The following is a 26917-nucleotide window of genomic DNA, read 5'->3' on the forward strand; positions in this document are numbered from 1 at the left end:
TCTGGCAAGGGAGTACAGCTGTTGGAAGAACTGAACTTCCAGATTACAGACTGTGAATACGGGTATTTATAGTCCAAATAGCTATGCAGCAGGCAACAATTCCATTAAATAACGTTTGGGGCCGTTTCAATAAGAAGCTGTCTTTATGAGGAAAAAACAGGATGGGTCCATTTTTCAAACCTTTTAGGATGTCCCTGTAATTTGAAGCCTTTAGGAATTTCCCATCATTCATGGCTTATCTTGAAACTCAAGGCTTTGGGGAGTGGGAGACTTGTCTGACTACTTGGGCTTCTGGCAGAGCTGAAAGGACTGAGGCACAGAACAAGCTAATAGCTTTGCTCCTTCAGTAATGGAGGTTGTAGTGTCGATTTGACAGGAAGTGAGTAAGAAAGCAAAATGGTCCGTTCTACCATAAGCTTCCGTCTTTATCCCTCCTCTAGCATTCTTTCCATAGATTATTTCTGAACACTGATTTTTTTTTTTTTTGGTAAGCTGATAATTCTGAACAAGTCTCTCCCACCACAGTTTGCTGTTAAATTCCACAACCTCATTGCCATTTTGTGCTTCTTACATAGTGGCTACTATCTTTAAGTTTTATGGCATTGTTTAAAAATAAGACATCAACTGATTTTACTTACTTAGATTCCATCAGGGCCGTGGTTATATAAAAATCTTTGTGATTTTTCAAATTCCAGGGGAAATTCATTCTGACATTTAATTATGGTAATCATAGTTACGGATTAAATAGAGACACCGTGGAAGGTATTGCAAGAGATGGGTTGGCAAGCTGTATTCATATGGAAATAGAAGTAAGTGTTTTTCATTTATCAGGAGTGTGTGTGTGTGTGTTGTGGTCTGCCATGTGTGATCAGAAAGAGACTTGCCTGGAATACCTGGTCACACTACTAGGCACAAGAGAATTGCATACTCAAGTGTGAGTTATTAAGTTTATAATTAGTATGGGGAATGCCAGATGTGAAAAGTTAATTAGATCACAGTCCAAGAAATTACATATACAGTATAAGTCAAACTGCAATTCAAGATTCATTTTCTTTTGCTTCCTCACTAAATGATCCTTTTTCTCTCCACAGCCTGGCCTCTGTTTTGTAGGAAGTGATGTTAGGTAATGCTAGAGCTGCTTCCATGTCTCCCTGGGCCAGGGAAAGGCCCTGAGAGCATTGTTTCTTCTTTTCCTGGGAGATGTGTGGCCATCGGTGTCAATTGACTCCAGTTGCTCACTGGACGCAATACTTTTATATTTCTGACACTTGAATAACTTTTCAGGAGCTTTCTCTCTACTTCCATGTTTTCATGGTTAATTGAAGATAAGAGTCTCCTGGATTTTACTTACTGCCCATGCTGGCTTATGATTGCAGTCATGAACCATGCCCCACCCCACCCTATTGAATTTTTAAAAGGAAGACTTTGAATTGGAGTTGAATTGATGATAGAACTGAGATGGAGTGAGCTTTAGAGGCCAGAATCATTCTTTTACTTCCTCCCAGGAGGAAAAGGATACCCAGAGAGCCTGGTGATTTCAGCAGAGTCCATAGGAATTGTAGAGCTGTGGTTACAACCAAGCTTTCCTGGTTCGCAGACCAGTACCTGGTACTGCTTTAGCCTACAATTGCCAGGTTAATAGATTCATGAGCTTGGCCTTTCTGGCTCTGGCTGTGAGGTATCACTGGTTCTAGCACACCCAGGCTGCTCGCTTAGGAACAGAAAGGGGGCCAAGGCGACAGGAGTAAGGAAGGAACCCTTTCTGCTTGGTGAGATCTCTGTAACCCGATGCTCCAAGAAAACCATCTGAAATAATAGAATTGAAATTGCTTTTCTGTAATAAAGTAGCAGAACTGCAGTGAATGTACCAATGTTAAAATCTAGTGATTTTCTTTTTTAGCAGACATATTCATTAGAATGATTAATTAGAGAACAACCAGGTGGAATGAATTCTAATATTTCCAATGATACTTTAATATTTGATGATAAGAAATAAAGTAATCTAGCCCTGAAATAGTCATTAGAAAATAGTGGATAGTTCTACGGATAAAATTTTCAACAGTGATTATGGTCTCTAAATCTTGTCTCTGTTTCCAACGTTTTTTCATTTCTTTAAATGCCTAGGGTGTAAGAAGTTTGAAATATTCTTACTTTGAGCCACGATATATCTTGGTGGTGCCCATGAACAAGGAAAAATATGAGGGATACCTGCGGAGAAAAGGATTATTCAGTCGTGCAGAAATTGAATTTGCTGTCTCCAGAGTGGACCTTTATATTAAAATTAATCACAAATTTCCAGGATATTTTGATGCCGTAATCAATGCAGGTCAGTAGTATTCACCAAAGTTTTACTTTTTGGTATGTCAGGTCACTGGATTAGAAGTTTGTGTCATGAGGAAAAAATCCTTTGGGAAAAGTTGTATTGACACAGTGAATCACAAAAGAAATAAAAGGTGCAAAATTGGGTAAGAATTCAAAAGACCTGAGTTTCAGCTATTTTAATCAGAGTATTATCCTCATTTTCTCTATAACATGATTTGGTGTGAAATGGGCCTCAAATAGGTTTCCTTAGGGGACATTGTGAAAACAAAGTTAGATAATATGTAATTTCAAAGATACATTTTAAATTATATGAAACTTGGTTTTTATCATAATCTACACTTAGGTTAAAAACCAAACTGCTAAAATTGTCATGATCATGAAAATATCTAAAATGAACATTTTCAAAAACACTCTTAGAAATGGACACTGACTTGGAGCAGTTATCTGAGGGAGAATTTACTGAACTTTAGAAATTTGTGTATTTTAAAATCCATGAAAAGAAATAAAGAAACACTCTATTCTGTGTAGATATGAGGGAAAAATCTCCAAGTCATTCTGTTACTACAAAAAGCCAGCTTCACAGCCATAGATGTAATATGACTATTGTTTACATTTTTAAAAAGAGTTATGTAATTGTATTTCTCAAACTACAGAAAAGTATCTGTGGAAGAATCTCACCACAGTTATTACCTTTTATGGACATTAAAAATTCATCGTATGAATTTTTAAAAAAAATTTTTGGCCAGTGCTAGAGCGTGGGACTCAGGACCTGAGCACTGTCCCTGGCTTCTTTTTGCTCAAGGCTAGCACTCTGCCCACTTGAGCCACAGCGCCAATTCTGGCTTTTTCTATATATGTGGTGCTGAGGAATCGAACCTCGGCCTTCAAGTATATGAGGCAAGCACTCTACCACTAGGCCATATTCCCAGCCCCTAAAATTACTGATATTCAACTTTTTCTTTTTTGCTGACCTTGGGGCTTGAACTCAGGCCTTGATGCTGTCCCTGAACCTCTTTATGGTCAAGGCTAGCACTCTACCACTTGAGCCACAACACTTAATTCTGCCTTTTCCTGAATAGTGTTTTGGAGATAAGAGTCCCATAGACTTTCCTGCCCAGCCTGGCTTGGAACTGCAATCCTCAGATCTCAGCCACCTGAGTAGCTAAGATTATAGGCCTGAGCCACTGCTGCCCAGTTCAAGATTCAACTCTTTGACCTGTGCAAACAATTATATGTGGTTCAACATAATAGTATTTGATCTCTGAAGCATGTTAACATAGTAACACATTCATAGTGGTTTTCTGGTTTCATGGAAATGCTTGCACTTGGCAGCTTAAAACAATACCCATTCATTAGGTTATGGGGCACCCAGGTTGAGATGGGGGTCTGGCTTGGCTGGGTGCTTTGTACACGGTCTCAGGGGACTGAGAGTGAGGTGCGAGCTGGCTTGTCTGAAGGTTGGGGAGGGAAGCTCTACTCCCAAATTTATCTTGTTGGCAGAATGCACTTTCATTGTGGTTTTAGGGCTGATATCCCTGTTTCCTAAGTTGGCTGTTTGCCAAGGATTGCTCCTGGAATTTTCTTTCATGTCTTATCCACATGACCCTCCACCATCTTCTAGCCAACAACAGCACGCTGAATCCTTTGTGCTCTTTGAGGCTCTGACTTGCTCTTCTGTGCCGACTGGGGGGGAAACTCTCCTTTTGTGAGACTCATAGGATTAAGTGGACCCACCTAGATAATCTCTTTGACAAGCTCAAACTCATTCACAACTTTAATTCCCTCTTCAAAAAATCCCTTTTCGGGTCTGGGAATATGGCCTAGTGGCAAGAGTGCTTGCCTCCTACACATGAAGCTCTAGGTTCGATTCCCCAGCACCACATATATGGAAAACGGCTAGAAGGGGCGCTGTGGCTCAGGTGGCAGAGTGCTAGCCTTGAGCGGGAAGAAGCCAGGGATGGTGCTCAGGCCCTGAGTCCAAGGCCCAGGACTGGCCAAAAAAAAAAAAAAATCCATTTTCCTTTGGTTATGGATAAATTAGATAAAACTGCTTTTTTTTTTCAGATATCACCTGGTATTGAAAACATTAAGACATTCTTTAATTTGTCTATAACTGATATAAAAGAATCCCTTCACAAATTTTGCTCCTGAGTAGCATTCTACACTTGAGCTGCATCTCCAGTCAGCTTTGCTGATCATAATGATTAACCTTGATGTGTTACTGAGAATGAGTATTATGCTCAACAGTCACTTTACAGTAGTTTGAGACTTATGTTGAAGTTTGGTGCATTCTGATCCCATTTTGTATTTGCGATAAACAAAAATGTAATAGGAAAAACCCTTAGAATAACCAGTATTTTAACTTTATTCATAAAGCTTGGGACTTCAAAGTATCAATAGAGGATGCTGAAAATGCATTTTACTTTCACTTTGGTCAGATGACTGTGATCTGATTTCTTAATTTCTATATTCAAAACCTTTTGAATTAGGTATATAATTAAAGCCTAACATTAAAAAATAGTGTAATTCAGCAATATAATTCAAGAATGAAGTTTTATTTTCTAGATAAAATATAGTTTATTGTATCAAATTTAAATGTTACTTTATAATGGTAAATTCCTTTAAAAGAATATTTAAACTAGCATACTTCCTACCCCCTCCAAGACATCAAACATTGTAATCATTTATTAACTATGTAAATTTTGCCTTATTAAACATTGTGCCTTACTTTATTAAGTTTTGTTGAAATCCCGCTCTATATTTCAGGAAAATAACAGTATTTTATTCTTTTTTTTGGCCAGTCATGGGGCTTGGACTCAGGGCCTGAGCACTGTCCCTGGCTTCTTTTTGCTCAAGGCTAGCACTCTGCCACTTGAGCCACAGCACCACTTCTCAGTATTTTATTCTTAATGAATAAGAATTTACTCTTAAAAAATCTAAAATCCTCATAATATTTGTATTTGCCTATTATATCATTGCTTATCTGTTTATTAAACTTATTCAATACATGAATCCATAAAAAAAATCCCTTTGCCATAGATGTTATGTAATCACAGACATGATCTCTGATTACTTCCGTAAGTTCAGCCCACACTTAGGGTCTTCTTGGAATTCGGCCTATCACAGTATTCATGATATTAAATGTTGATGAAATCGAAACACTCAGCAGTTGAACACCGACTGAAGCTGATAGGATCCCGTGACATTAATGTGCTCTCTCCTTTACTGAAGATGATCTGGACGCTGCCTACCAAAAGCTGAGTCAGCTCATCAGAGGCTACCTGGGATTGACCGAGGAACCTGCCAACATGTTAGCACCAACTGCAGGTACTATACTAGCTCCTGTGTACCAGATTCTTGTTTGTGTATTTTTTTAATGAAATAAGAAAGATCTGTTATTACTTGGGTGCTTGTCTCTCAGGATACAGCTGGCTCTAACACTCCAATGCCTGTCATTTGTCCGCGTGATTGTTCGTCCCTCTTAACTTGCAACTTAATAGAATTTAGGGATCTGGGCTTCGGGGACTTTGGGATACTTGGAAGTAGACAATAGGTAAGGGTTGATCTCATGATTCAGAACCCAGACTTCCAGAAGTTTAATTCTCGTATGGGGTTGAGGTGTTGTCCTCACGAGGCTTATATTTTGTCCAAGAATGTCAAGAATTTTCTTTTCTTTTTCCTTCAAACTGCCCCAACCCTCAAAATGTTGCATTACAAGCACAGCAGAAAGAACAGTAGCCAGAGCATGTTATCCCAGTCCCAGCCCTGCTGCTCTGCTCCTGTCTTCTGGGTCATGAGCAGCAAGTGATGGAGACTTTAGAAGCGAGCTTCTCCCTGGAATCTGGGAATTCTAAAGCCTTAGCATGTTAGTACAGAACTGACTTTAGATGAATGTGAAAGGCTCCCCCTATGAGCCTCAGACCCATTGGGATAACAAAAATAAAAAATTATCAAAGCCAGGCACTATTGGCTCACGCCTGGAATACTACCTACTTAGAGAGGCTGAGACCTGGATCTTGGCTTGAAACCAGCCCTGGCAGAAAAGTGCTTAAGCTGCTTTCTCCAATTAACTGGCAACAAAGTTAGACTGGAGAGTGGTTCAAGTAGTAAAGCACCAGCCAGGAGCAAGAAAGCCAAAAATGTTGAGCCCATGAGTTCAGGTACTAGTACCAAGACATACTCTCTCTTTCTCTCTCTCTCTCTCTCTCTCTCTCTCTCTCTCTCTCTCTCTCTCTCTCTCTCTCACACACACACACACACACACACACAAACACACACAGTATTAGTACTAGTACCAAGACATACATACTCTCTCTCTGTCTCTCTCTCTCACACACACACACACAAACACACACACAGTATTAGTAAGGATGTGGAGAAATGTGAAACTATTAGTAGGAATGTAAAAGATCATAGCTGCTATGGAAAACAGTCTGTGAATTCCTCAACAAAATTTAAAATAGGTCCCATATGATATAGATACTTCTCAGTATGTATACCCCCCCAAGAATTGAAAGCAACATTTTGAAGAGATCATTATATACCTAAGTTCATGAATTAGTTACATTAGCAAAAGGCTGGAGCAACCTAATGGTCACATGAATGTGTATATACATACAATGAAATGTTACTCAGTCTTTAAAAGGAAGGGAATCTTCACACGTGCTATAGTCTGAATAAACCTTGAAGACATTGTAAACAAAATAAGCTTGTCTCAATGAGCAGCCACTGTACAATTGCATTTATGTGACATGCTTCATATAGTCAAATTCATAGAGACAGAAAGTAGAAGAGTGATGGCCAGAGGCTAAGGGAAGGGAGAATGGAGTGTGAGTGTTTCCTGAGCACAGAGTCTGAGAAGATGAAGAATTCCGGAAATGGATGGTGGTGATGGTTGCATAACATTGTGAATGTGCTTAATACACTGGATGGTACTCTTAAAGTGGTCCAAATGGCTAACTGCGTATTATGTAGAAGATTTTTTTTAACATTTCCTCAGTGGACTGAACTCCATTCACATATTCCACATTCCAAAACATTTACCCATAGCCCCTGCTGCTTTGTAGATGTGGTGTGGCCTTGCGCTGAGGCATTGGTGTCACTTTGCCCAGCTGTGATTTTGTTGGCCTTCAGTTGTATTCTGGCAGATGGAGCGAGGTCAGGTTGCAATTTTGCCAGAGTTCAAACCAATTGTGCCATTTTGCAATTGTGTACACTTTCCCCAGCCGAGTGTCCATGGCACTGTGGAAAAAAGTCAAGATGGTAGCTGACAATAGAGAAAGTAAAAGGTAACCCCCAGATCTCAGCAGATTATGGCTGAGAATTTTCTTCTGTGTGTGTCTCTTGGAAGATACAGTTCTCAAGGGTATGACCTGCCAACTGGGAAACCCTAAAGGTGACTCAACCTGTCACACTGGCGTCAGTGGAGGGCTGCTGTTCGCTACAAAGGAAGGTGGGCGCTAAATTAGGAGCCAGTGTTCCTATCCGGTCCTGGTGTGAGCCTCCACAGCAGACACTGGCTCTTGAGAAAGCCACGATTCTTGAGTAGTGTAGTGTAGTCTGTCTCACGAGGCTGCCAGAGCTCCACAGAACCTTCTCTTGAGGAAATCTGGCTCTCTCTGTGTGCATTCTTTGCTATCCAGGCGACCTTCTGATCTTTAATTTGGTCCCCTGGGTAGACCTGCTCCTGTGGGAAGCCCCACCTTACGTGAGAACAACCCGCCCCGATCCCTGAGCTGAACCCATCTCCCACTGTAAATTAATAAATTGGTGTGCTGGCTGCCACACCAGCCTCTTGTGGGTTTGGAGAAACACACACCAGTCCCCTGAGTCTGACCGGTTCTGAGTAGCTGAGAAATGTGCGTTTCTGTATTTGTGCCTCTGAAGAGGAGCATGGTAAAGATGGTCCCCAGCAAGAAGGACCCACCTGGGATTCTGTGCCTGTCCTTATTCTACAGTAACCAGTGATACTGACTATTTGGTGCAGTTGCCACTTGGCAAATTAATAGACCAGATAATGTATGCATAGGAAAATGTACTCCTATTTTTAACGGGTATAATAAACCTTTATTTATTTAGAATAATTAGGTTAGGCCTATCTGATTTAATGAAAGGCATGAATTACAGAATTTATAAAAATGTTCTTACTCTCAGATACACTTAATGACTACAAGTGAGCCATTCAGTTATTGACTAATAGAATTCAAGTTTGAAAAAGTAGATTGGACATAATTACATTTCATATATCATTATTACTAGCCTCAACGGACCTTTGCTTTTCTGGCAGGTTTAGTATTTTGGAAAAGATTGTGTTCTCTTAAGCCAAACACTTTGTCTTACTTACACAGTTGATTTGCAGAGGGAATTACTTTTTTCCCCCTTCCAGTTGATGCCTAATGTAAACTTGCACATAATGTGACATGGTAGAGGCAGATAGTATACAAGCGAGCACTTAAAATTCTAATGCGCACAGTCTTTCCTAATAAGCTTTTATGGTATCTCTAATGACTCGAGGTTGAGCCAATGGCCCCTCTAAATTTTAGGACTGTGAAGTTTTTGCCAAGGAGCATGGACTGGGCATTTATAGGTTCAGTGCAGGAGGACAGAGCCCGATAAGAATTGCTTACAGGAAATGTCAAGACCTCCTGAGAGAGGGGCTCATTAGAATTTTACCCCAGGAGTGCCAGTGGCCTGCATTTGACTGGCTGCCTCACCGGTGTCTGTGATCTGAGCTGGGTCACTCTGACTTTAAAGGTCTGCAGTTTAGATATATTTATCTAAATGTTAAACAAGTGAGACCCCTAGAAGTTAAAAAAAAACATTTTAATTTAGGGGAAATAATTTTTTTAAACAAATGAGCTATTAAAAGGAAGAAATTGATGTGAAAATTTTAATGTAATTTAAGGTTTTTATGAATGGTTGAGCTGAACAGTTAGAAAACCGGTCTGGAAATGTAAAAACCTTACTTATCTATTCTAAATCTAACCAATAATCTTTAGCCTGGAATAAAGTCATTTTCTAAGAAAAAGAAAAAGAAAGAAAGAAAGAAAGAAAGAAGGAAAGAAGCCAGGTTCTAGTGGCTCACACCTGCAATCCTAGCTACTCAGGAGTTGAGATATGAGGATTGTGGTTCCAAACCAGAACAGGTAGGAAAGTTTATGAGACTCTTTTCTCCAATTAGCCACCCCCCAAAAATGCTGGAAGTAGATCTGTGGCTCAAGTGGTAGAGTACCTACCTCAGCCTAGCTTGAACATAAATACTAACGAACAGTGAGAAGAAGAAGAGGAGGAAGAGGAGGAGGAGGAGGAGGAGGAGGAGGAGGAGGAGGAGGAGGAGGAGGAGGAGGAGGAGGGAGGACTCCTCTGTATAATATTTTGGGACTTTATTAGAATCCATCTAGCTTTCCAGAGCTGAGGCTCTTCCCTCAGTTGCATTAGATTATCAGTGTGCTTAGGCTTCAGTACAAACACAAATCCTCTGGGCAACCACATTGTCTTCCTAAAAGAGATAATCTTGTGTCACTGCAAACTGAAGATAATTTCCAAATATTTGGAGTAATACTATATAACATTATCTTCAGTAATTGTGTGTTGCTATCCTGTAACTGGGAATGCAGTGATAATTTCTATTCTTCACAAAAAGAGTAAAACAGAAAGCCAAAAGTAAGCTGAAGCTCTACCACTTGTTAGTACAGGGTCCAGAAGGTTTGACCCAGAAATGGGAGCCTCCCACCAGTGGACTTAGTTGAATTTTCATTTAATGGATGCATAAAATAATACCTTGGTACAGAGTGATGATAAGCTCTTGCAGTCATCAGTTATGCCACTAACTAATATATATATATATATATATATATATATATATCCCAATTTAGGTATGGAATGATCTTATTTTTTCCCTAGAGTAATTCAAGTAACATTTGTTTCTAAAGCATGAAGATTTCAAGAAACCTGAGTAAATGATAAGTTTTTTTAAAGTAAGAAAAAACTTACTATATTGCAGTTCAGTATGTCTTTTCCTTCCATTGGTCTCTAGACTTCCTGTTTCAGTAAGTGCTTCTAATAAGGCTTTTAGAAAGATGAACTAATAAAAATAATACTCTGAGTTCTTGCTATAAAGATTATGAAATTATATTATTGAGAATTCTGATACTAAGAGGAAAATAATAAGGGTAATGATGAGTCAAACAGAGGAAAGAGGATCAATTTACCAGCCAATACATGGTGCCCTTACAATTAATAAAGGGCTTAACATCATTTGCCAAACTGTGTAAATTATAAAATCATAGAAGTAGGGGAAATTCTATCTGACTACAGAGGGAAGAAAGGAAGCATCAGCATTGGGTTTCACAGTTCTTGAATTTTCTTCTTTTTGAATTGTGGCAAAACATATATTTATCTGTGTGCATATATGTGTGTATTGTGCTTGTGCATGTATGTGCATGTGTATGCAATTTTATCCACATTGAACATAGAATTCAGCAACATTGCATTCCCATTGTTGTGTAACTATCACTCCTGTCTATTTCCAAAATTTATATTACTCAAAACATAAAGTGTGAACCCCTTAAACAATGACTCCCCCCTCTCCCCAGTAACCTCTCTAATCTACTTTCTGTTCTCCGTGGGTTTGCCTGTTTTTGTTTTCTCGCTGTTTTACATTTTAATTTGCCTTGTCTAAAGTATTCTTACTTTGTACTTGTGGTAAGCTAGGACAATAATTTTTAAAAACCTTAGCAAGAGAGGCTTCTCCTTGTGCTGCCTGGTCCCCTCCCAGTCAAATGATGGCAGGGACATCTGATTTGACCAGATACAAAGGAGGCCCAGACAAGGAGGCTCAGGGTGAGCCCAGAGAGCACAGGCCCAGCTGGCTCCTGGGAGGAAGTAAGTATGCCCAGGGCAGGGGTGCTGTTGGGGATGGACCCCTCCGGGTTCACCTCAGATAGACATCTCATTTATTTCTGGGCCTATGAGTATCAAGTCTCCCTCAACGTTTCTTCTAGGATGTTCCAGACTGGAGTCGTCCCCTCCGACCCCTCTGCATTCCAGTACCTTGTCCTCAGGGCCAGGTTAAGATGAGGTCTCGGCCTTTAGATGAGATCAGCTTTCCATCCTAAGCAAGTACCTGCTGGGAGAGCGTAGTTGCCCCACGGATTTGCTCTGGTGGTGACTGGAAGGAGCAACCCCCTCTCTGTAGAACCAGCCTTGCTGGCCACCTCTGACAGCCGTGATTGAAGCCAGGGCGGGCTTGGCAGGAAACCAGGGGACACAGTGTGGGTAGGAGAGCTGCTTCTCAGACCATGTTCTCAGACCATGACCATTTCCACAGAGCCTTTCTTCCCTTGCTTCTGCCATTCATCACTTGCTGAGCTAGCTTCAGGGCCCTGGCTATGTGGGTAAACACGCTCCTCGCAGCACTGGGAGCTTACCTCAGGGACTCTCCCCTAAGCCAGGGAGCCAGTGGGGCCTCGTCAGCCTTGAGATCCACCCTGTGTGTGGCTCTAAGGGAGAAAGCTTATTAACATCTCATCACATTGAAAAAGGTTAACTCCTAAACTTGGCTCTGTGGTTCAGCCTCTTTATGTGTTTTCATGAGCCTCCATGTTTTTGTTGGGCTAAAATGGACCTAAATTCTATTAAATAAGAGAATGGTAGACAGTGTTCCCAAGGAGTGTAAATCTGGTGCTCCTCTGTTTATGTCATTGGATTCTTTTTCAAGGGTGTCTCTCTGCACCCCCAAAGGGAAGGAGGTTTTTGTTGTTCTTGTTGTTCTTACTTTCTAGACTGTGAAGACCATTTGGAGCTAACTTGTTTTTATATCAAAGCAGGAACATCCTCTAGCAAGAAGACCGCCTCTGGGGTACCAGCACACCTGGTCCCCTCCCCCAGGCGTTTGGCAAAACTGCAATCCGATGGCCAGATAAGAGATCACCTCTCTGGGGCGCAGATCCAGGCACAGGTCCCCGAGACCCAGGACCCCGAGCTGACTCCCGAGGAAGGAGCCCACGGGAAACGGCCTCCTTCCACCAGCCGCCTGGACTCGGAGCTGCCCCAGCAACCTCCTCAGCAGGGCCAAGACCCACCCCTGACCGGGAAGGAAGGGGGTGCCCCGCCGTCCCGGCCTTCTCCCAGGCCAGTGGCCGCGAAGCCAGGCGGCCCCGAAGAGGAGGCCCGGCCGCCTGAGCCGGAAGTCGGTGGCGTGGGGCCGGTCTCCGCCCTCGCCGCGTCCGAGGCTCCCCGCCCCAGCCCCCAGCCAGCCCGGGATGCCGAGTCCGGGGAGGCCCAGGGAGCCCCAGGGGGGCCTCCGGCGTCGGAGCCAACTTCACCCGGCCCCCAGAAAGTCCCCGATGTGGACACCAAGGCCACCGCACCCCCAGGCCACCGGCCCGCAGAGCCTCCCCAACCGGACGCTCAGCCGCCGCCTCCGAGAACCGAGACCACCAAAGCAGAAGCTGCCAGGGCGGGCACGCCCTACCCACAGCCGCCCCCGCCCCAGGACGCAGCCGCGAGCGCGGGGCAGGCCCAGGCCCCCGACCAGCCCGCGCCCCTGCCGCCCCGGAGCCGGCTGGCGCCCACCCGGCTGCCCCAGCCGCAGACGCTGGCCCCGCTGCAGAGCCGGAGGCCCACGCCCAAGCTCCCGTCCCCCAGCCGGGAAGAGGCCGCCTCGGGGCCCGGCTCCGACCCGGCCCCGACGCCCTCCCCCAGGCCCCGGCCCACTCAGGAAGGCCACGCCGGCAAGCTTCCACCCATCAGCCCGCCCCACGCCAAGCCAGCCCCGAAGCCGGGCGCTCCGGAGGCCCGCAGCCCTCAGCAGGTCCCGGAGGAGAAAGGCAGCGAGGTGAAGCTCCCTCCAATCAGCCCCCCGACCCAGGACCAAGCCCCCCACCCCGCCCGGGAGGAGGAGGCTCCCCCGGTCCACCTGCCTCGCATCGAGCCGCAGCCGCCCCGGAGCGCGTCGGGCTCGGGCGCGCAGGCCGAGGCCAAGCCCGCCCGGGAAAGGCAGGCTCCCGGGGCTGAGCGTCCCTCCAGAGGGAAGATGCCGGGGCTGCAGGCGGCACCCGGCCACCCGGAGCCCGCCCCACCGCAGAAGGGAGCTGGGGGGAAAAAATTCCCCATCCAAAGAGAGACCTCCAGAGGACCAGCGCGCCCGAGGAACGCGCGGCTTGGAAGCCCCAAGAAAGCCGCGCAGGGGGCGCGCCCTCCTCAGCCCGATCCCCGGCCCCCCGGGCCGCCCCCGGCCCCCCAGGAGCAGCAGGGCAAGCAGGCCCAGGCGCCAGAAGCTTCCGAGCCACTCCCCACCCAGCCCCGGCCCGGAGATCCCCAACCCCAGGAAGAGGGAAGGAGAAAAGTCCAGCCATCCAGAAAGAAGAGCAGCCTCCTTCCAAAGGGCCCAGCTCCAGGAGCAGCCCCGAAAAGAGACACCCGTGAAGGATCACCCCAGGAACCCGAAGCCCGCCTCGGCGGCACCCAACCCACCCATGAAGCCCGTCCGGAGCCCCTGGAGTTGGGCCCTGCCCCCGCGGGGCGTCCGGGGAGAAGGGACCGGCCGCACCCCAAGGGCAGGGCTCCGAAGACGGTGGAGCCGTCGGAGCAGGCGGGCACCGGCGCCCCCCAGCAGCCCGGCAAAGAACCCCAAGGCCTGAGAAGCCCCAGCCCCAGGGACGGCGGCGCACTGACTTCCAAGCAGCAAACCAAAGAAAAACGAGCCCCGCACCGGGCAGGCGCCTCCCAGGACACAGGCCCGGCTGCCCCTCGGCCTCGGGGGCCTGCGGAGGCGCAGGACAGCCGGGCAGGAAGAAGACGAGCCAGGGGCAGCCAGAGCACCAGCGCGTGAGCCTCCCCCGGAGCGGAGCGAGCAGCCTGGTGGTCGGAGCAGTGCTGGCTGCGGCTTCGTCCCGGCACCGCACATGGAAGCCCCCCCCACACACACACCTTGTTCCCGGGTCCCCGGAAAGCAGCCTGTCTGCCCTCCTGGGCTTCTCTCACCTGGAAGGGCAGCATGGCAGAAGACCAGGGCACTTGCTGCCAACACAGTAGGCCCGTCTGGAAGGCTGGTGCGTCTGCCAGGTGTCTTTCCATCTATCCAGGGATCCGCACCACCTCCATCTCTGGCCCAAGCAAGGTCTTAAGGCTTTAAGGCTTCTCTTCTCCTCCCTGGCAACATCCACCACGGATGAACTAGAAAAATCATCTCATGCCTCTGGGAAAGGGAGCCTGGCTGTGTCTGGACCTTTCCATTTCCATTTGTGCTGATCTTCGGGGAAGAGAGCACGGGGCTTCAGATCCCCCTTCACATGTGTTGCCCGAGACTGGCTTTTGTTGGAAATAGATGTCAAAACGAAATATATTCCTTCTCTCTTCGCATAGGAATCCCATGCAAATAGGCCCAGGCCGTTCTTAAGGTAAAAATAAAAACAAAAAACAAAAACACCACTGGGTTGCATCAGGTAAAAGAATTACTGGGAAGAAGATAGAGGCGAATCATGTTTTCCTCTATTTCTTCATACTATTGCTGTTATTTTGCTGGCAAATGACCAGACTCCAACAAAAGCCAGTTTATGGGAATCTAATCAGGGAATCTAATCAGCAGCAGAGACAGAGAGGGGCAGGCCAATGAGGAGGTAGGGGACCAGTCACTGAATATCACCAGGACTCCATGTCTTAGGACTCTTGCTACCTGCAAGACTCGCTTCATTTTTCCTATTTCTTTCTCCACATCGGCTTTATTTTTTGGACTACAAATGGCTGAGTATCAGTTTCTCTGCCTGGCCACTGACAGCTCTGATGTTTACTTCTGATTTTATCTGTCTCAGCTCTTACTGCTAGAAAGGAGTGAAGTTGAATAATCTTTGATTCTATGATTTTAAAAAATATTCAGGGTAAAGCTGGTTGGTCTACAATGCAATATGTTGTAAACGTTTAAGAACAGAATCTTGGATTACTCTGTGTACAGACAATGGGTTAAACCTGCGTTTGGGATTCTGTATTTCAAAAATGTAACCAATGATTAAATGCATACATAAACGAGTCGTATAAAAGTATGTGTCCACAAAACTGCAAGAATGTCAACGGTTACCCCAAGTACCATAGGAAAAAAAATTGAAAAATTTAAACTCCGGGATATAGGAATCCTCTTACAAGGCAAGAATCCTCTCATAACTATGTAACATTATGTAATTATTCTCCCATCCATCTGGTTTGTCCAAGCTAAAAATTATAGGATGATTTTGTTTAAACCCCCCAAAACTTGTGCTTATTAAGTCATTCACCCAATAGGCATTTATTGAGCATCTCCTATGTGCCAGGCTACTAGGTATAGTGAGATGAAGAAGACCTCTAAGTATCAAGTGGACAGACAGGAAGACTCACGGCCACACTGTGGAATGAGGGCATCGAGACACCACGGCATGCTAAGCTGCAGTTGGCATCTCACAGACAAGAAAACCTGCTATTCCCTACCCTTGGTTGTCATGCAAATACTTTTCAGATAGGACAACAGGGCCAGGAAATCCTTCCTAGACAAGTCCCTTCTTCTGAATCTTCAAGGTGGCATGACTGTTCAGCAGACAGATGGGGAGGAGAAATTCCTGAGAGAAGGCAGGACAGACGCTGCAATTGTGTGTTGAGTCTCCTGAGGACCCGAGCAGGGCAGGCTGCAGGCCTGGGTGGATCTGTACCAGATGAAGCCCCTTGGGAAACCTCATCTTAAAACAACAGGAGCCCCTTGAATGGTGAAATATGTACCTCCGGGGCATCTTTTTGGAAGGGGTACGGTGGATGGAGTCAAGTATAGAGGTACTGGAGGTGGGAAGAATGGCAGTAGTTGGGACAGCATGGTTCAAGGATGGTCACACCCACTGTTTGAATGGGCAGTGGGCCAGGAGAGAAGAGAAAAGAGATGAAGGAAATTGGGATAACCACCCACTACCTGTGGGCTGCCCAGGGAGTCTCTAGCGGGCCCAGTGTCTCCTGGGTGGAGAGCTTTAGAGACATAATGCACCTCGTGTCCTGCTGGGCCGCCATTTCTGAGGCATGTGGAGTTGTGTTTTCAGAAAAAGCACTAAGCAAATTGCTGTCTCCTATGAAGAATGCTCAGCCCTCCTGTGTTCTTGTTTTGTTTTTGTTTATTTACATCAGTTGGGGCTTGAACTCAGGGCCTCACTCTCTCCCTGGGCTTTTCCTGTTCAAGGCTGGCCATTTCAGCCTCTCCTTCACTTACAGCTTTTTTTTTTTTTTTTAAGTTTACGTACAGCTTAAGACATTACCAGCAAATTTTAATTCAACAAAGTGAATTTTATTTGGTGTTCCTTTCCTTGTTTCCTTATTCAGTGGAATATTTGTTTCTTTCCTTATTCAAAGGCTAAACTTAAGGCCAAAATGATTTTTTTTAATATTGGTAGAATATGTATGGTTTCTGTTTTCCAGGGTGGCATTATTTCATGTCTAAGAATTATAAATATAACCATTGTGTTTAGTTATCTGTTTTGCTTTTTTTATTATCTTGAAGTAGTTATACAAAGGAATATTATACAATAATTTATGAATACAGTGCATCTTAACCAGCGTTGCCCTTTTTTTTTTCCTGCCATTAATTGGAGAAAAGAGGCTTGCAGACTATTCTTGGGGCGGCTTCAAACTGCACTCCACATCTCAGCCTCCTGAGCAGCTAGGATTACAGGCGTGTGCCACCAGTGCCTGGCTGTATTCCTATTTTTAGTATAAGTTTCTAGTGTCTCAGACCCAGTGCAACATTTTGAACATTTTGTTTGTTCTCCTGTCACAGGAGGAGAAAAGAAAGCAACTTCTCTCTGGTGACAAATTTTAACTGCGGTTATTGTCTTCATGTAAGAAAAAGTTTTGATTTCTTAATGTCTATATAAATAATTTTTATGTCTGTATTGGGGTACTCGCCCTTAGCTTTTTCAGCTTCAAGGCTAGTGCTCTCTAACACTGGAGCCACACATCTAAATTCCATCTTTTTGTTTCTTAATTGGAGATAAGAGTCTCAAAGACTTTTCTAGCTGGGCTGTATTCAAACTGTGATCTTGAGATCTTAGTCTCCTGAATAGCAAGGATTATAGGTGTGAGTCACCAGCACTTGGTCTCATTGGTCTTTTTGGCACCATTATAAATTGACATGTTGGATGGTAAACCCTTTGTACAACTACTTAAATAAAAAATAAAATAAAGTTTGTTGTTGTTGTTTTTTTAAAAGAAGCTAGGCACCTAGTGTCCAAATAAACAAAAAGATTTACCAGGCATGAGATATTTCTTCAAATATTTAAAGACCTAAATCAGTTACTTTCAAAACTTCTCAAAGATAAAGGCATGATTGAGCACTTCACCAAAAAAAAAAAAAGGATGTAAAAACCGTAGGTATGTGTGTGTAGGTGTGAGAAAGTATTTAACCTCATTGTGAATTAAAACAATACACCTTTTTTCATAATACAAAGTTGTCCAAACAAGTCAGTGCTTATTTGGGTGAAATTTCTAGGTTATCAGTGAGAAAGTAAATCAGCACAGCTTTTCAGGGTCGGCGGCGGGGGGTGGGGGTGTGTGTGTGCGTTTTTTAGCATCTGCCAAAGACTTAAACTTTTGTAAACCTCTAATCTATAGCTTGAATCCAAAAATTATCGTAAGGAAATTGCCTATGTGTAAGAATGTTCATATCAAATTTTGTAGTAAAATCTAGAAATAAATCTAGAAATAAATCATCAAACAGGATTTAAAAATAGAAGCTGTGATACAACCCTGCCCTAGAACATGATGTTGACATTATAATCATATTATAGAATCTTAGAGAAAGTACTCTCTCTCTCTCTCTCTCTCTCTCTCTGTATTAGAATGAATAAAGAGTTATAGTTGATATGATTCTGTTAGCTCTGGGCAGTCAGGAGTAATTTCTATTTTCTCATCTATGTGTTTTAGTAGTTTTTATTTTCTTATTTGTGTATTTCAAAATTTTCTGTAATGACTATGTTTATTCATAAAAAGACATAGAATTAAAGTTAATACACACACATGTGCGCACACACACATACACATGCACAAATGGACACTGAAGAGCTGTCAGGTGACAGTAGCAGCTTTAGGGTTTATTTCAGTTTTTTATAATGAACTTCTTGAATCAGAGGTGGTTTGTGGAGAAACAAAAGGCCTTCTCCAAAAGTTAGATGCTCCATTATGGGAGTCTTACACATGCTGAATTATTTCCTACAGTGGATGAAATTTAAGTTTCCTTTTATGATCTATGATCCATTCATTACAGCTAGCTCTATATGTTGGCTATGAAGAATCCAACTGTCTATTTTATTAAATACAGTATATAGCACTGGAATATTGCATGCACTTAGTATTCATTAGATTACTGGCTGTAAAACATTTTTGACCAAGATACATAGCTAGGAATACATTTTATAATACTGTGACCCAATGAATCCATTCACATAGAGGATAGAAACCATCTTATCTTACGTTACTATCCCTTCCTTCCCTCCCTCCCTGCCTCCCTTCTTCCTTCCTTCCCTCCCTCCCTCCCTCCCTCCCTCCCTTCTTGGTTTCATTGTGGGGGTAGGACTTAAAATTAGGCCCTGGGCACTGTCCCTGAGGTTTTGTGCTCAAAGCTTCCACTTGGAGCCACTGCTCCACTTCCAGTTTTCTGGTGGTTGATTGGAGATAAGAGTCTTACAGATTTTTCTTGCCTGAGCTGGCTTTGAACCATGATCCCCAGATTTCAACTTCCTAAGTAGCTAGGATTATGGGGATGAGCCACCAGTGTCTGGCTAGTACGATGCTTTCTGTGGTGCTAATTTTTAAGCCTTCAAATGCAGGTTGGAACCCACTAAGTAGATTTTACTGTGTAGTTTCAGCTTGCTGTTTGAAAAGCCCTACACTGGGCACCCATGGCTTTGCTCTGGTCCTGTCTTCCTCAGAAGCCTGTGTACCTGGCTACATTCAGGATGCATTTGTTTTAGTTGTGCTGAGATGAGGATCGGGTAGGTTGCCAATGATGTCTTTTTTCTCATGTTGGAGCTCAGGATGAGATTATTCCCAAAATCCATATGCAAAGCATGCCTTTATATATAAAGCTTAGTAACAATCAACCTTGATTAATAGTGTTTCTGTCAGTAAGTTGAAAATAATCTTGTAATCATTAAAGATCCTCCAAGTTCTACTTAAAATAACCACATTACTGAGGCAGTGTCTCCCACAGTATGTCCATAAATTAACTTAGTTGCTTAGTTCAACTGGAACTAAGTAATCTAGAAATCACTTTTTGTATTGATCAGCATTCAGAGAAGTGAGCAAAATCCCCTCCCCTTTTTTTTGGGGGGGGGGCAGTTCTGGGCCTTGGATTCAGGGCCTGAACACTGTCCTGGCTTCTTTTTGCTCAAGGCTAGTACTCTGCCACTTGAGCCACAGCGCCACTTCTGGCCTTTTCTATATATGTGGTGCTGGGGAATTGAACCCAGGGCTTCATGTATATGAGGCAAGCACTTTTGCCACTAGGCCATATCCCCAGCCCTAAAATCTTCCCCCTTTTTGTGTTGATGATAGATAAGTAATGTTAGAAGAGTTAACCTCTAATCTTAAAGCTGATTTGGGAAGGACAATCATGAATAGCAAAAGCTGAGGACCTTCCGATTAAATATCAGAATCTTGGAAATTCATAGTTCTAAATCACTCTGAAAGTCAAAATAATCTTTGGAAACTCCAGTCTAAACGTGAACTTGAGCAAGTTACAAAGTTCTCACCTATGAAATGGAGATAATTAATAATACTACCTACCTCAGGTTTTCTGTGAGAATTAAATGAGTGTATTGCGAAGCACCTGAGCAATGTCTGCCTTGATGAATGTTCATTGTTATGAATGTGTAATCAGCAAAATATATTTTATCATGCACTGGAATAGTTCAAACTAGGTGGAAATGTTTGGTAAATGAGATGTTTTTCTTTGAAAATCCTTTAATAGCCTTTGACAGCCTGGAATGAATTAAGGAACTTAAGCATGATAAGAATGGTACCAGGAAGTGGAAGTTTCTAGAATTGGCGGGCAGTGTGGGGGGGGGGGGGCGGGAATCCTCAGAAGCTGGTGGCTTGCAGCCCCATAGTTTGGAGAAGAGAGTAGGGAAACGTGACCCAGGGAGGTAACTGAAAATTTCCTTGTGATACTCAATCATAAGTGGTTGAGAGATGACTCCAGGCACATAGTAAGTGCACAGTAAATGCTATATATTGTTTTCAGTCATTGTATCATCATTCATAAAGTCAGGATCAGGTCCATTCTCGATTTCTCGTTGTTTAGAGGGAAAGTGCTGTCAAGTTAACTTGTCCACATAGTAGGCATTTTGGTTTCCTCTTGTCAGTTAAGATGAACACAGGCTTCTATAACTCTGATCAGCAGATCCTCAGTCTCCAAACATGAAACTAGGAAAGCGAAATGAATTTTAAAAATGGAGAAAGATAGGCTGGGAATATGGCCCAGTGGCAAGAGTGCTCGCCTTGTATACATGAAGCCCTGGGTTCAATTCCCCAGCACCATATATACAGAAAACGGCCAGAAGTGGTGCTGTGGCTCAAGTGGCAAAGTGCTAGCCTTGAACAAAAAGAAGCCAGGGACAGTGTTCAGGCCTAGTTCAAAGCCCATGACTGGCAACAACAACAACAACAAAAAAAAAACTGGAGAAAGCAACTGATGAAATTGTGTCTTTGAAAAGTTGTTCTTCAACGGTAAGTCCTAGTCAGTCCAAGCTAAGGGCATCTGTAGTCCCAGCTGCTTGGAATGTGACACTTGGCACAGCTGGCCTTATAGAAATGTAGATATTCATTATATAGGCAACAGGAAACTACATACTGAAGTTCCTGAAGGTATTTATCCCCTTTCCTGCCAATCATTGTTATTGTTTCTTCTTTTCCTTTCCTTAATTTTCTATATAATACAGATCTTATACAGCATATATCCACCACTCCTGAAATATATCTGCTCTGGCTTATCTCTTTCAAGTGTAAACTTGCTACTTCGTGATAAACTCATTCATTAAAAAAATATTGCATGCTTTAATTGGGCTATTCTAAATGCATCGCCCAAACATCTGATGATAGGTTCAACTCTAATGAAGTCATTACAAAGGAGGAGGTCTAGGAGAAAGAAATGTTTCTGTACCTCATTTTCACTGTGTATGAATAGATTTTCATGTCCTTTTATCTTGTTTGTGGATGTTGTCTCTGTTTACATTGCTAATTATCTTCCTTCAAATAGATGGATGTTGAAGAATATAGCACTTCACTGTCAGAAGAGTTTAATAAGTATGCATTCGCCATATAAACATATACATTATTACTTTATCTTCTTGGACTTAACATGATAGTGTTCTACTGTAAAAGCTCATTTTAATACGGAAAGTTAGCATGGATTCTGTGTAAAAATATTATTTTTCTAGTTGCTATTATGTAGTGCTGAGAAGCACAAGTAGAAAAGACTTTTAAGATGCATTTCTATTTTAGAAAAATAGCTTCCATTTTGTGATAGCACTTCCTAATGGACTAATTTTTCTCCTTAATTTTCCGCCACAAATTGTGTAACTGTTCTAATAAAAATAAACATTTCACAGTCTGTAAAGAGGATTGTGTTTTAATTTGTTTTAAGCCCTTTTCATGGTTACATGTTTTAGGATAGAGACTTTTATAGGAATTAACATTTTATATACAAGTTACTATATACACATACACATTTAACCATCATAGGTTTAAATTACCCTTTATTGGCTCAAAAAGTCACTAAATATGTTTCAAAGCTGGGGGTGGTGAAATCAATGATTGAGAAAATGTCTTGAGACATCTTGGGAAATAATACCCTGTTTTTCAAGGATCCATTTCTAAGTGCTTTCAGAGAAAGATAAACTTTAATGTGGAGACAATTTTACTTAAATACGTCAGTTTTACATTGAAAAGCAATCAATCTTGAGTTTCTGGCAGGAAAATGGCTATGCTGATCTGCTCATAAGTAGTGCTATGAATATAAAAAAATATTGGTCATTAAAATAGAGAGTTTGATTATTCAAAGCATTTTCAACCTGACCTCCAAATGGTAATTTTATTGCTAGCTATTGACCTGGATATAATCCTTTAATGGTAGATCATTAACACCTTTAGTTTTTCTCTTCCTTCATGCAGTAAATGGCCTTATTAGGGTATGAGATGATACAATATTAACTATACATGCTCATGTTTTACTCTTAGCTACATTACCTCTACTGCATTTGTTACTTAGGTTGAATTCTATACTTATCTTTTTAAAATGTCTTCCACAATTAATATTTAACTCATCTAATTTCAAGAGAATAGAAGTTTTAAGGAAAGGTCTTCGCTTTTAGAATTATTTTGGGATGCATCCCTAATTTTCCCAGATACTGTGTTTATAGTTTCCTGCACTTGGTAATGATACTGATCCATAAAAGTAACTTTAAAATCTGCCATGCATCATTTAAATTCACTTATGCATCTTCATTGTAGGTATTTAAATAAACTGAACTTGCCTATGTATTGAAGAACTCGCTTCTTTTCTTTTGTGCACATATGTATGTATGTTGCTTCAAGGTTGACTTTAATTTAGATATTTTCTATAAGAACATGTTAAGAATCCTTGTGTCAAGGAATTATGACATTATTAATTATGTTTTATTTTTAATTAGGAAATAGGATCTTCTGTCCACTGATGTATTAACACATTAGAAAGTATGGTCTTTTATGAAACATGCAAGAATTCAAATCATTGGGATGGTGGTATTATAATGTAAAATAGTCATGCAAACATTATCTTCACTCCACAAGTTTTGTTGCTGAGAATAGTTAAGAGAGGACACTGTTGGAATTACAGCTGCAGGGCCTCATCAGACTGAATGACCCTGACTCCCTTACACCATAGCACCGGTGGCTTAGAGAAAGCTAGAGAGAGAAACAAACATAGAGAATCTGTGTTTTGAAAAATCTTATATACATCAACACAGATATGTATTCGTATATATGATCTTTATGATCTCTTCTGTGGAGGTTGTTAGCATGAGCATTCAACATGAAGCTTTTATTTCACTTCCTTCAGAATCACATGGTCTTTGCCCTAATATTCTGTGCTGTAGGACAAAAAAAATAAAAGAAAAATTAGTACAGCATCTATTCCTTCCCTATCCACCCCCACCCCCATCCTGCAGCTGTGGTGAATTCTTGTCAGTGATACAGTCAAGTTAAGCATATTTGTAGTTCTTTAGATAAGCCACTTCCGCTGCCAGATGTTGATTTCCTGATGTTGATTTCCTTCCTTGCATCTGATGTTTCTGTTCAGATATCCTCGCCTTACAGAAGATTTTGTTTAACCTCCACACTCCCTCTCACTCCATCCCCTTATCCAGTTCCATAGCACTGCTCGTCATCTGATGCTTTTAATGTGTTGTTTGTCTGTTTCCCACATTAGAATGTAATCCATACAAGTCAAGGATGTTTTGTTCATCATTAGTTCCTTAGCATCCAGCAAATAATAGGTGCTCAGTAAATGTGGGTCAGATGACTTTCTGATGGCATCATTAAATTCTTCCCATCAAATCATATTGCAACACCAAACAACAGGACATAAAGTGTCTAAAGGTATAGCTAGACCTTAGACCTTCAGAAGAGAGGTAATAACAGAGATTTACATTTTTATGTTCTAGGTCTCTGGGCTTCTAATACTTTAAAGGATATGTGCCAATCATGGTGGTACACACCTGTAATCCCAGCACTTGGGAGGCTGAGGTGGGAGGATTGTGAGTTTGAGTCCAACCCTGAGTAAGAGAAGCCTAGGCTACACAGCAAGATTCTCTCAAGGGCTGGGGATATAGCCTAGTGGCAAGAGTGCCTGCCTCATATACACGAGGCCCTAGGTTCGATTCCCCAGCACCACATATACAGAAAACGGCCAGAAGCGGCGCTGTGGCTCAAGTGGCAGAGTGCTAGCCTTGAGCGGGAAGAAGCCAGGGACAGTGCTCAGGCCCTGAGTCCAAGGCCCAGGACTGGCCAAAAAAAAAAAAAAAAAAGATTCTCTCAATTAAAGGAGTATTGGACATTGTTGATGAGTAAATTATGCTAAACAACTACTTCATATGTCTCTTCTATTCAAAGTTTCTTCTTAGTATTGCATGTTTTATTTTCATTTTAGCATGTAAGAGAACTTATTGAATAGTAATTATAAGGGAGACTTCACTCAAGTGTTCAGATGCATGGTTTTGCACATGTTTTACTTCACTGTGTAAATCAGTATTGATTGTATACTAGGTATATTTACAGAGTATGTGTCCTCAAATTATGGGCCGACTTTATTATTAATATCATTATTTTATATTTAGCTATTATTTATTTGACTATTTGATTAAAATATTTAATTATGTTGTATTTTTAGATATTTTCAAGTTAAAATGAAGAGATTAAACATACAGTTTCTCGAGTTTAAACAAATATCTAAAACATTCCTGCCAATTTGCAAAGTACTCTTATTCTATTTTTACCTTTTATTTTACAATTTATTTTTTTTCTCTACCAGATGTTTTGGCACCTCATCTGCTGTTTGACGAGTCTCTTGATAAGCCTGCTTCTCTGGATATGAGTGACTTCCTGGATTCTACAAGCAGAAACTACTTTGTTAAATTGTGGGCCAAACTTTCAACCAAAAAAACACCGGTGGTAAGGGAAGGGCAGAAGGGATAACGTGTCAGCAGGACCTCAGACAATGGCAGGCAAAAAAAAGGCTTTAATATGGGGTGCTAGTAAGTGTTCCCTAAACTGTTCTCTCTCTGCTGTGAACTGACCGATTATTCTCTCTCTCTGTCTCTCTCTTTCTCTCTCTCCCTATCTCTCTCATCCCCTCTAACAGTAAATCCTGTCCTAGAAATATAGTATTGATGTAAAAATTTCTTGAGTACTTTTTCCTTGGGATTCCAGTCAAAACTCTGACAACTCAACTCTTCTACTTGGCAAGTATAGACAAGTACTATAATAAGTAAATGTATTAGAGTATGATCTCAAGGAAAATTTGCTTTGTAGGTGGGAAATGTTGAGTATTTGGGGGGCTGAGCCTTCAAAGTGAGTCCATTGAAGGAGTCCATACTTAATAACGTAGCTTGGGTTTAAGTTGGTCGTGTAACTTGGTCCCAATTCATTCCCCTTTTCTCTCCTCCTCTCTCTTCCTTTCTTGTCTTCCTTTCCTCCTCACTCATGTTTTCACTCTTTCCTTCCCATTCCTACCATGTTCATGGGTTATGAACTCGCCTTCTCAATACTGGGCAATTACTCACAGAGCAGACTCGACTAGACACAAGAACAAAACACACACCTGGCCCTTGCACTCCTGGAATCAATTTTCTGGCAGCAGTGTACAACGCTTCCACTCACTGCCTTCTGCCTTGGTTGCAATTAGGTGACCAGACCATGACAGTCCTCAGTAGTGCCAACTCCAAAGGTTCTGACACCTGGGTGTTATTTTCCCCTTATCTCATGTTCTCCGGGGGTGGGGGTATAATTCTAGAACCTAATGACTTGCCTTGTGAGGAAAACAAAATGCCCAAGAATGTCAAATCTGAAAATTAAAAAAAAAAATCGGACATCAGGCTTCTTGGTGGTAATGCCCATCATTGTATCAATCTAAATGCTTTGTGTGAAGATGTTCGTAGGTGGACATGAATTCAGAAAATTTAATAAATAAGATGTTCAATCTCCTCATTTTTTAAATTCCTTGATTATGCAGCCTTTTGCTGTTTTATTTCATCTCTCTTCCTATCTCATCTGAATGGCTACCTAGATACACCAATGTAGTCGTCTCTAAACGATTTTGGGAGAACTGTAACTATAATTTCAATCAGCCATTTACCAGTTTTATTTTAGATCAAATGAAAGAAAACCATAGCTCTTTTCTTACTGTTAAAAAAGTACCTTAGAAACATTGTCCAGCGAGAACTTTTTTTTTTAAATGAAACACAACATGTGAAATATTGGTTCCAGAAGTTCCAGTCTGAGCATGATATTTGTCATTTGTGACTCGAGTTCCTGGCTCTGTATGAACACAGCCCCCTTTGCTTGGTTACCTTTGTGGCGAGCACATGCGAGTCCTGTGCTGACTTAGAGAAGACCTTTCACGCAGAATGGCTGATGTGAGTGGGTCTGAGCCTTACAAGGTGTTTTTCTGCACATCAGTCATAACTATTTCTTCAACCTGCTCTTGCCAATTCCAAGGGAACATTCTTACTTCTATATCTTGCCAAGTCTCAGGAACTGTGTGTGTGTGTATGTGTGTGTGTGTGTGTGCACGCGCGCGCGTGCGCGCTGGTCATGGAGCTTGAACTCAGGGCCTGGTTGCTGTCTCTGGGCTTTTGTGCCCAAAGCTAGCTCTCTACCACTGGGACCATAGCTCTATATCTGGCTTTTTGGTTTTTAATTGGAGATTTGAGTGTCATGGACTTTTGTGCCAATTGAAGCGCTGGTTTCAATTGTAATCATCAGATCTCAGCCTTCTGAGCAGCTAGGATTACAGGTGTGAGCCACTGGCACTTAACTTCAGATAACCTTTTCCTTCTTG

The 26917-nt window shown here is 42.4% G+C and overlaps 1 protein-coding gene across 1 annotated transcript in view; it reads left to right on the top strand.

Annotated features, from left to right (window-relative positions):
* The window catches only part of Lrguk (leucine rich repeats and guanylate kinase domain containing), an 87531-nt gene that overhangs the window by 51334 nt on the left and 9280 nt on the right, over positions 1–26917 (top strand). Inside the window, exons 13-16 of the mRNA XM_048337707.1 lie at positions 696–809; positions 2125–2326; positions 5554–5649; positions 24890–25029. Of these exons, the coding sequence (XP_048193664.1) occupies positions 696–809; positions 2125–2326; positions 5554–5649; positions 24890–25029 (552 nt within the window). The remainder of the gene's footprint in view (positions 1–695; positions 810–2124; positions 2327–5553; positions 5650–24889; positions 25030–26917) is intronic.

Source organism: Perognathus longimembris, chromosome 2 (genome assembly GCF_023159225.1).
Source record: "Perognathus longimembris pacificus isolate PPM17 chromosome 2, ASM2315922v1, whole genome shotgun sequence".
Lineage (NCBI taxonomy): Eukaryota > Metazoa > Chordata > Mammalia > Rodentia > Heteromyidae > Perognathus > Perognathus longimembris.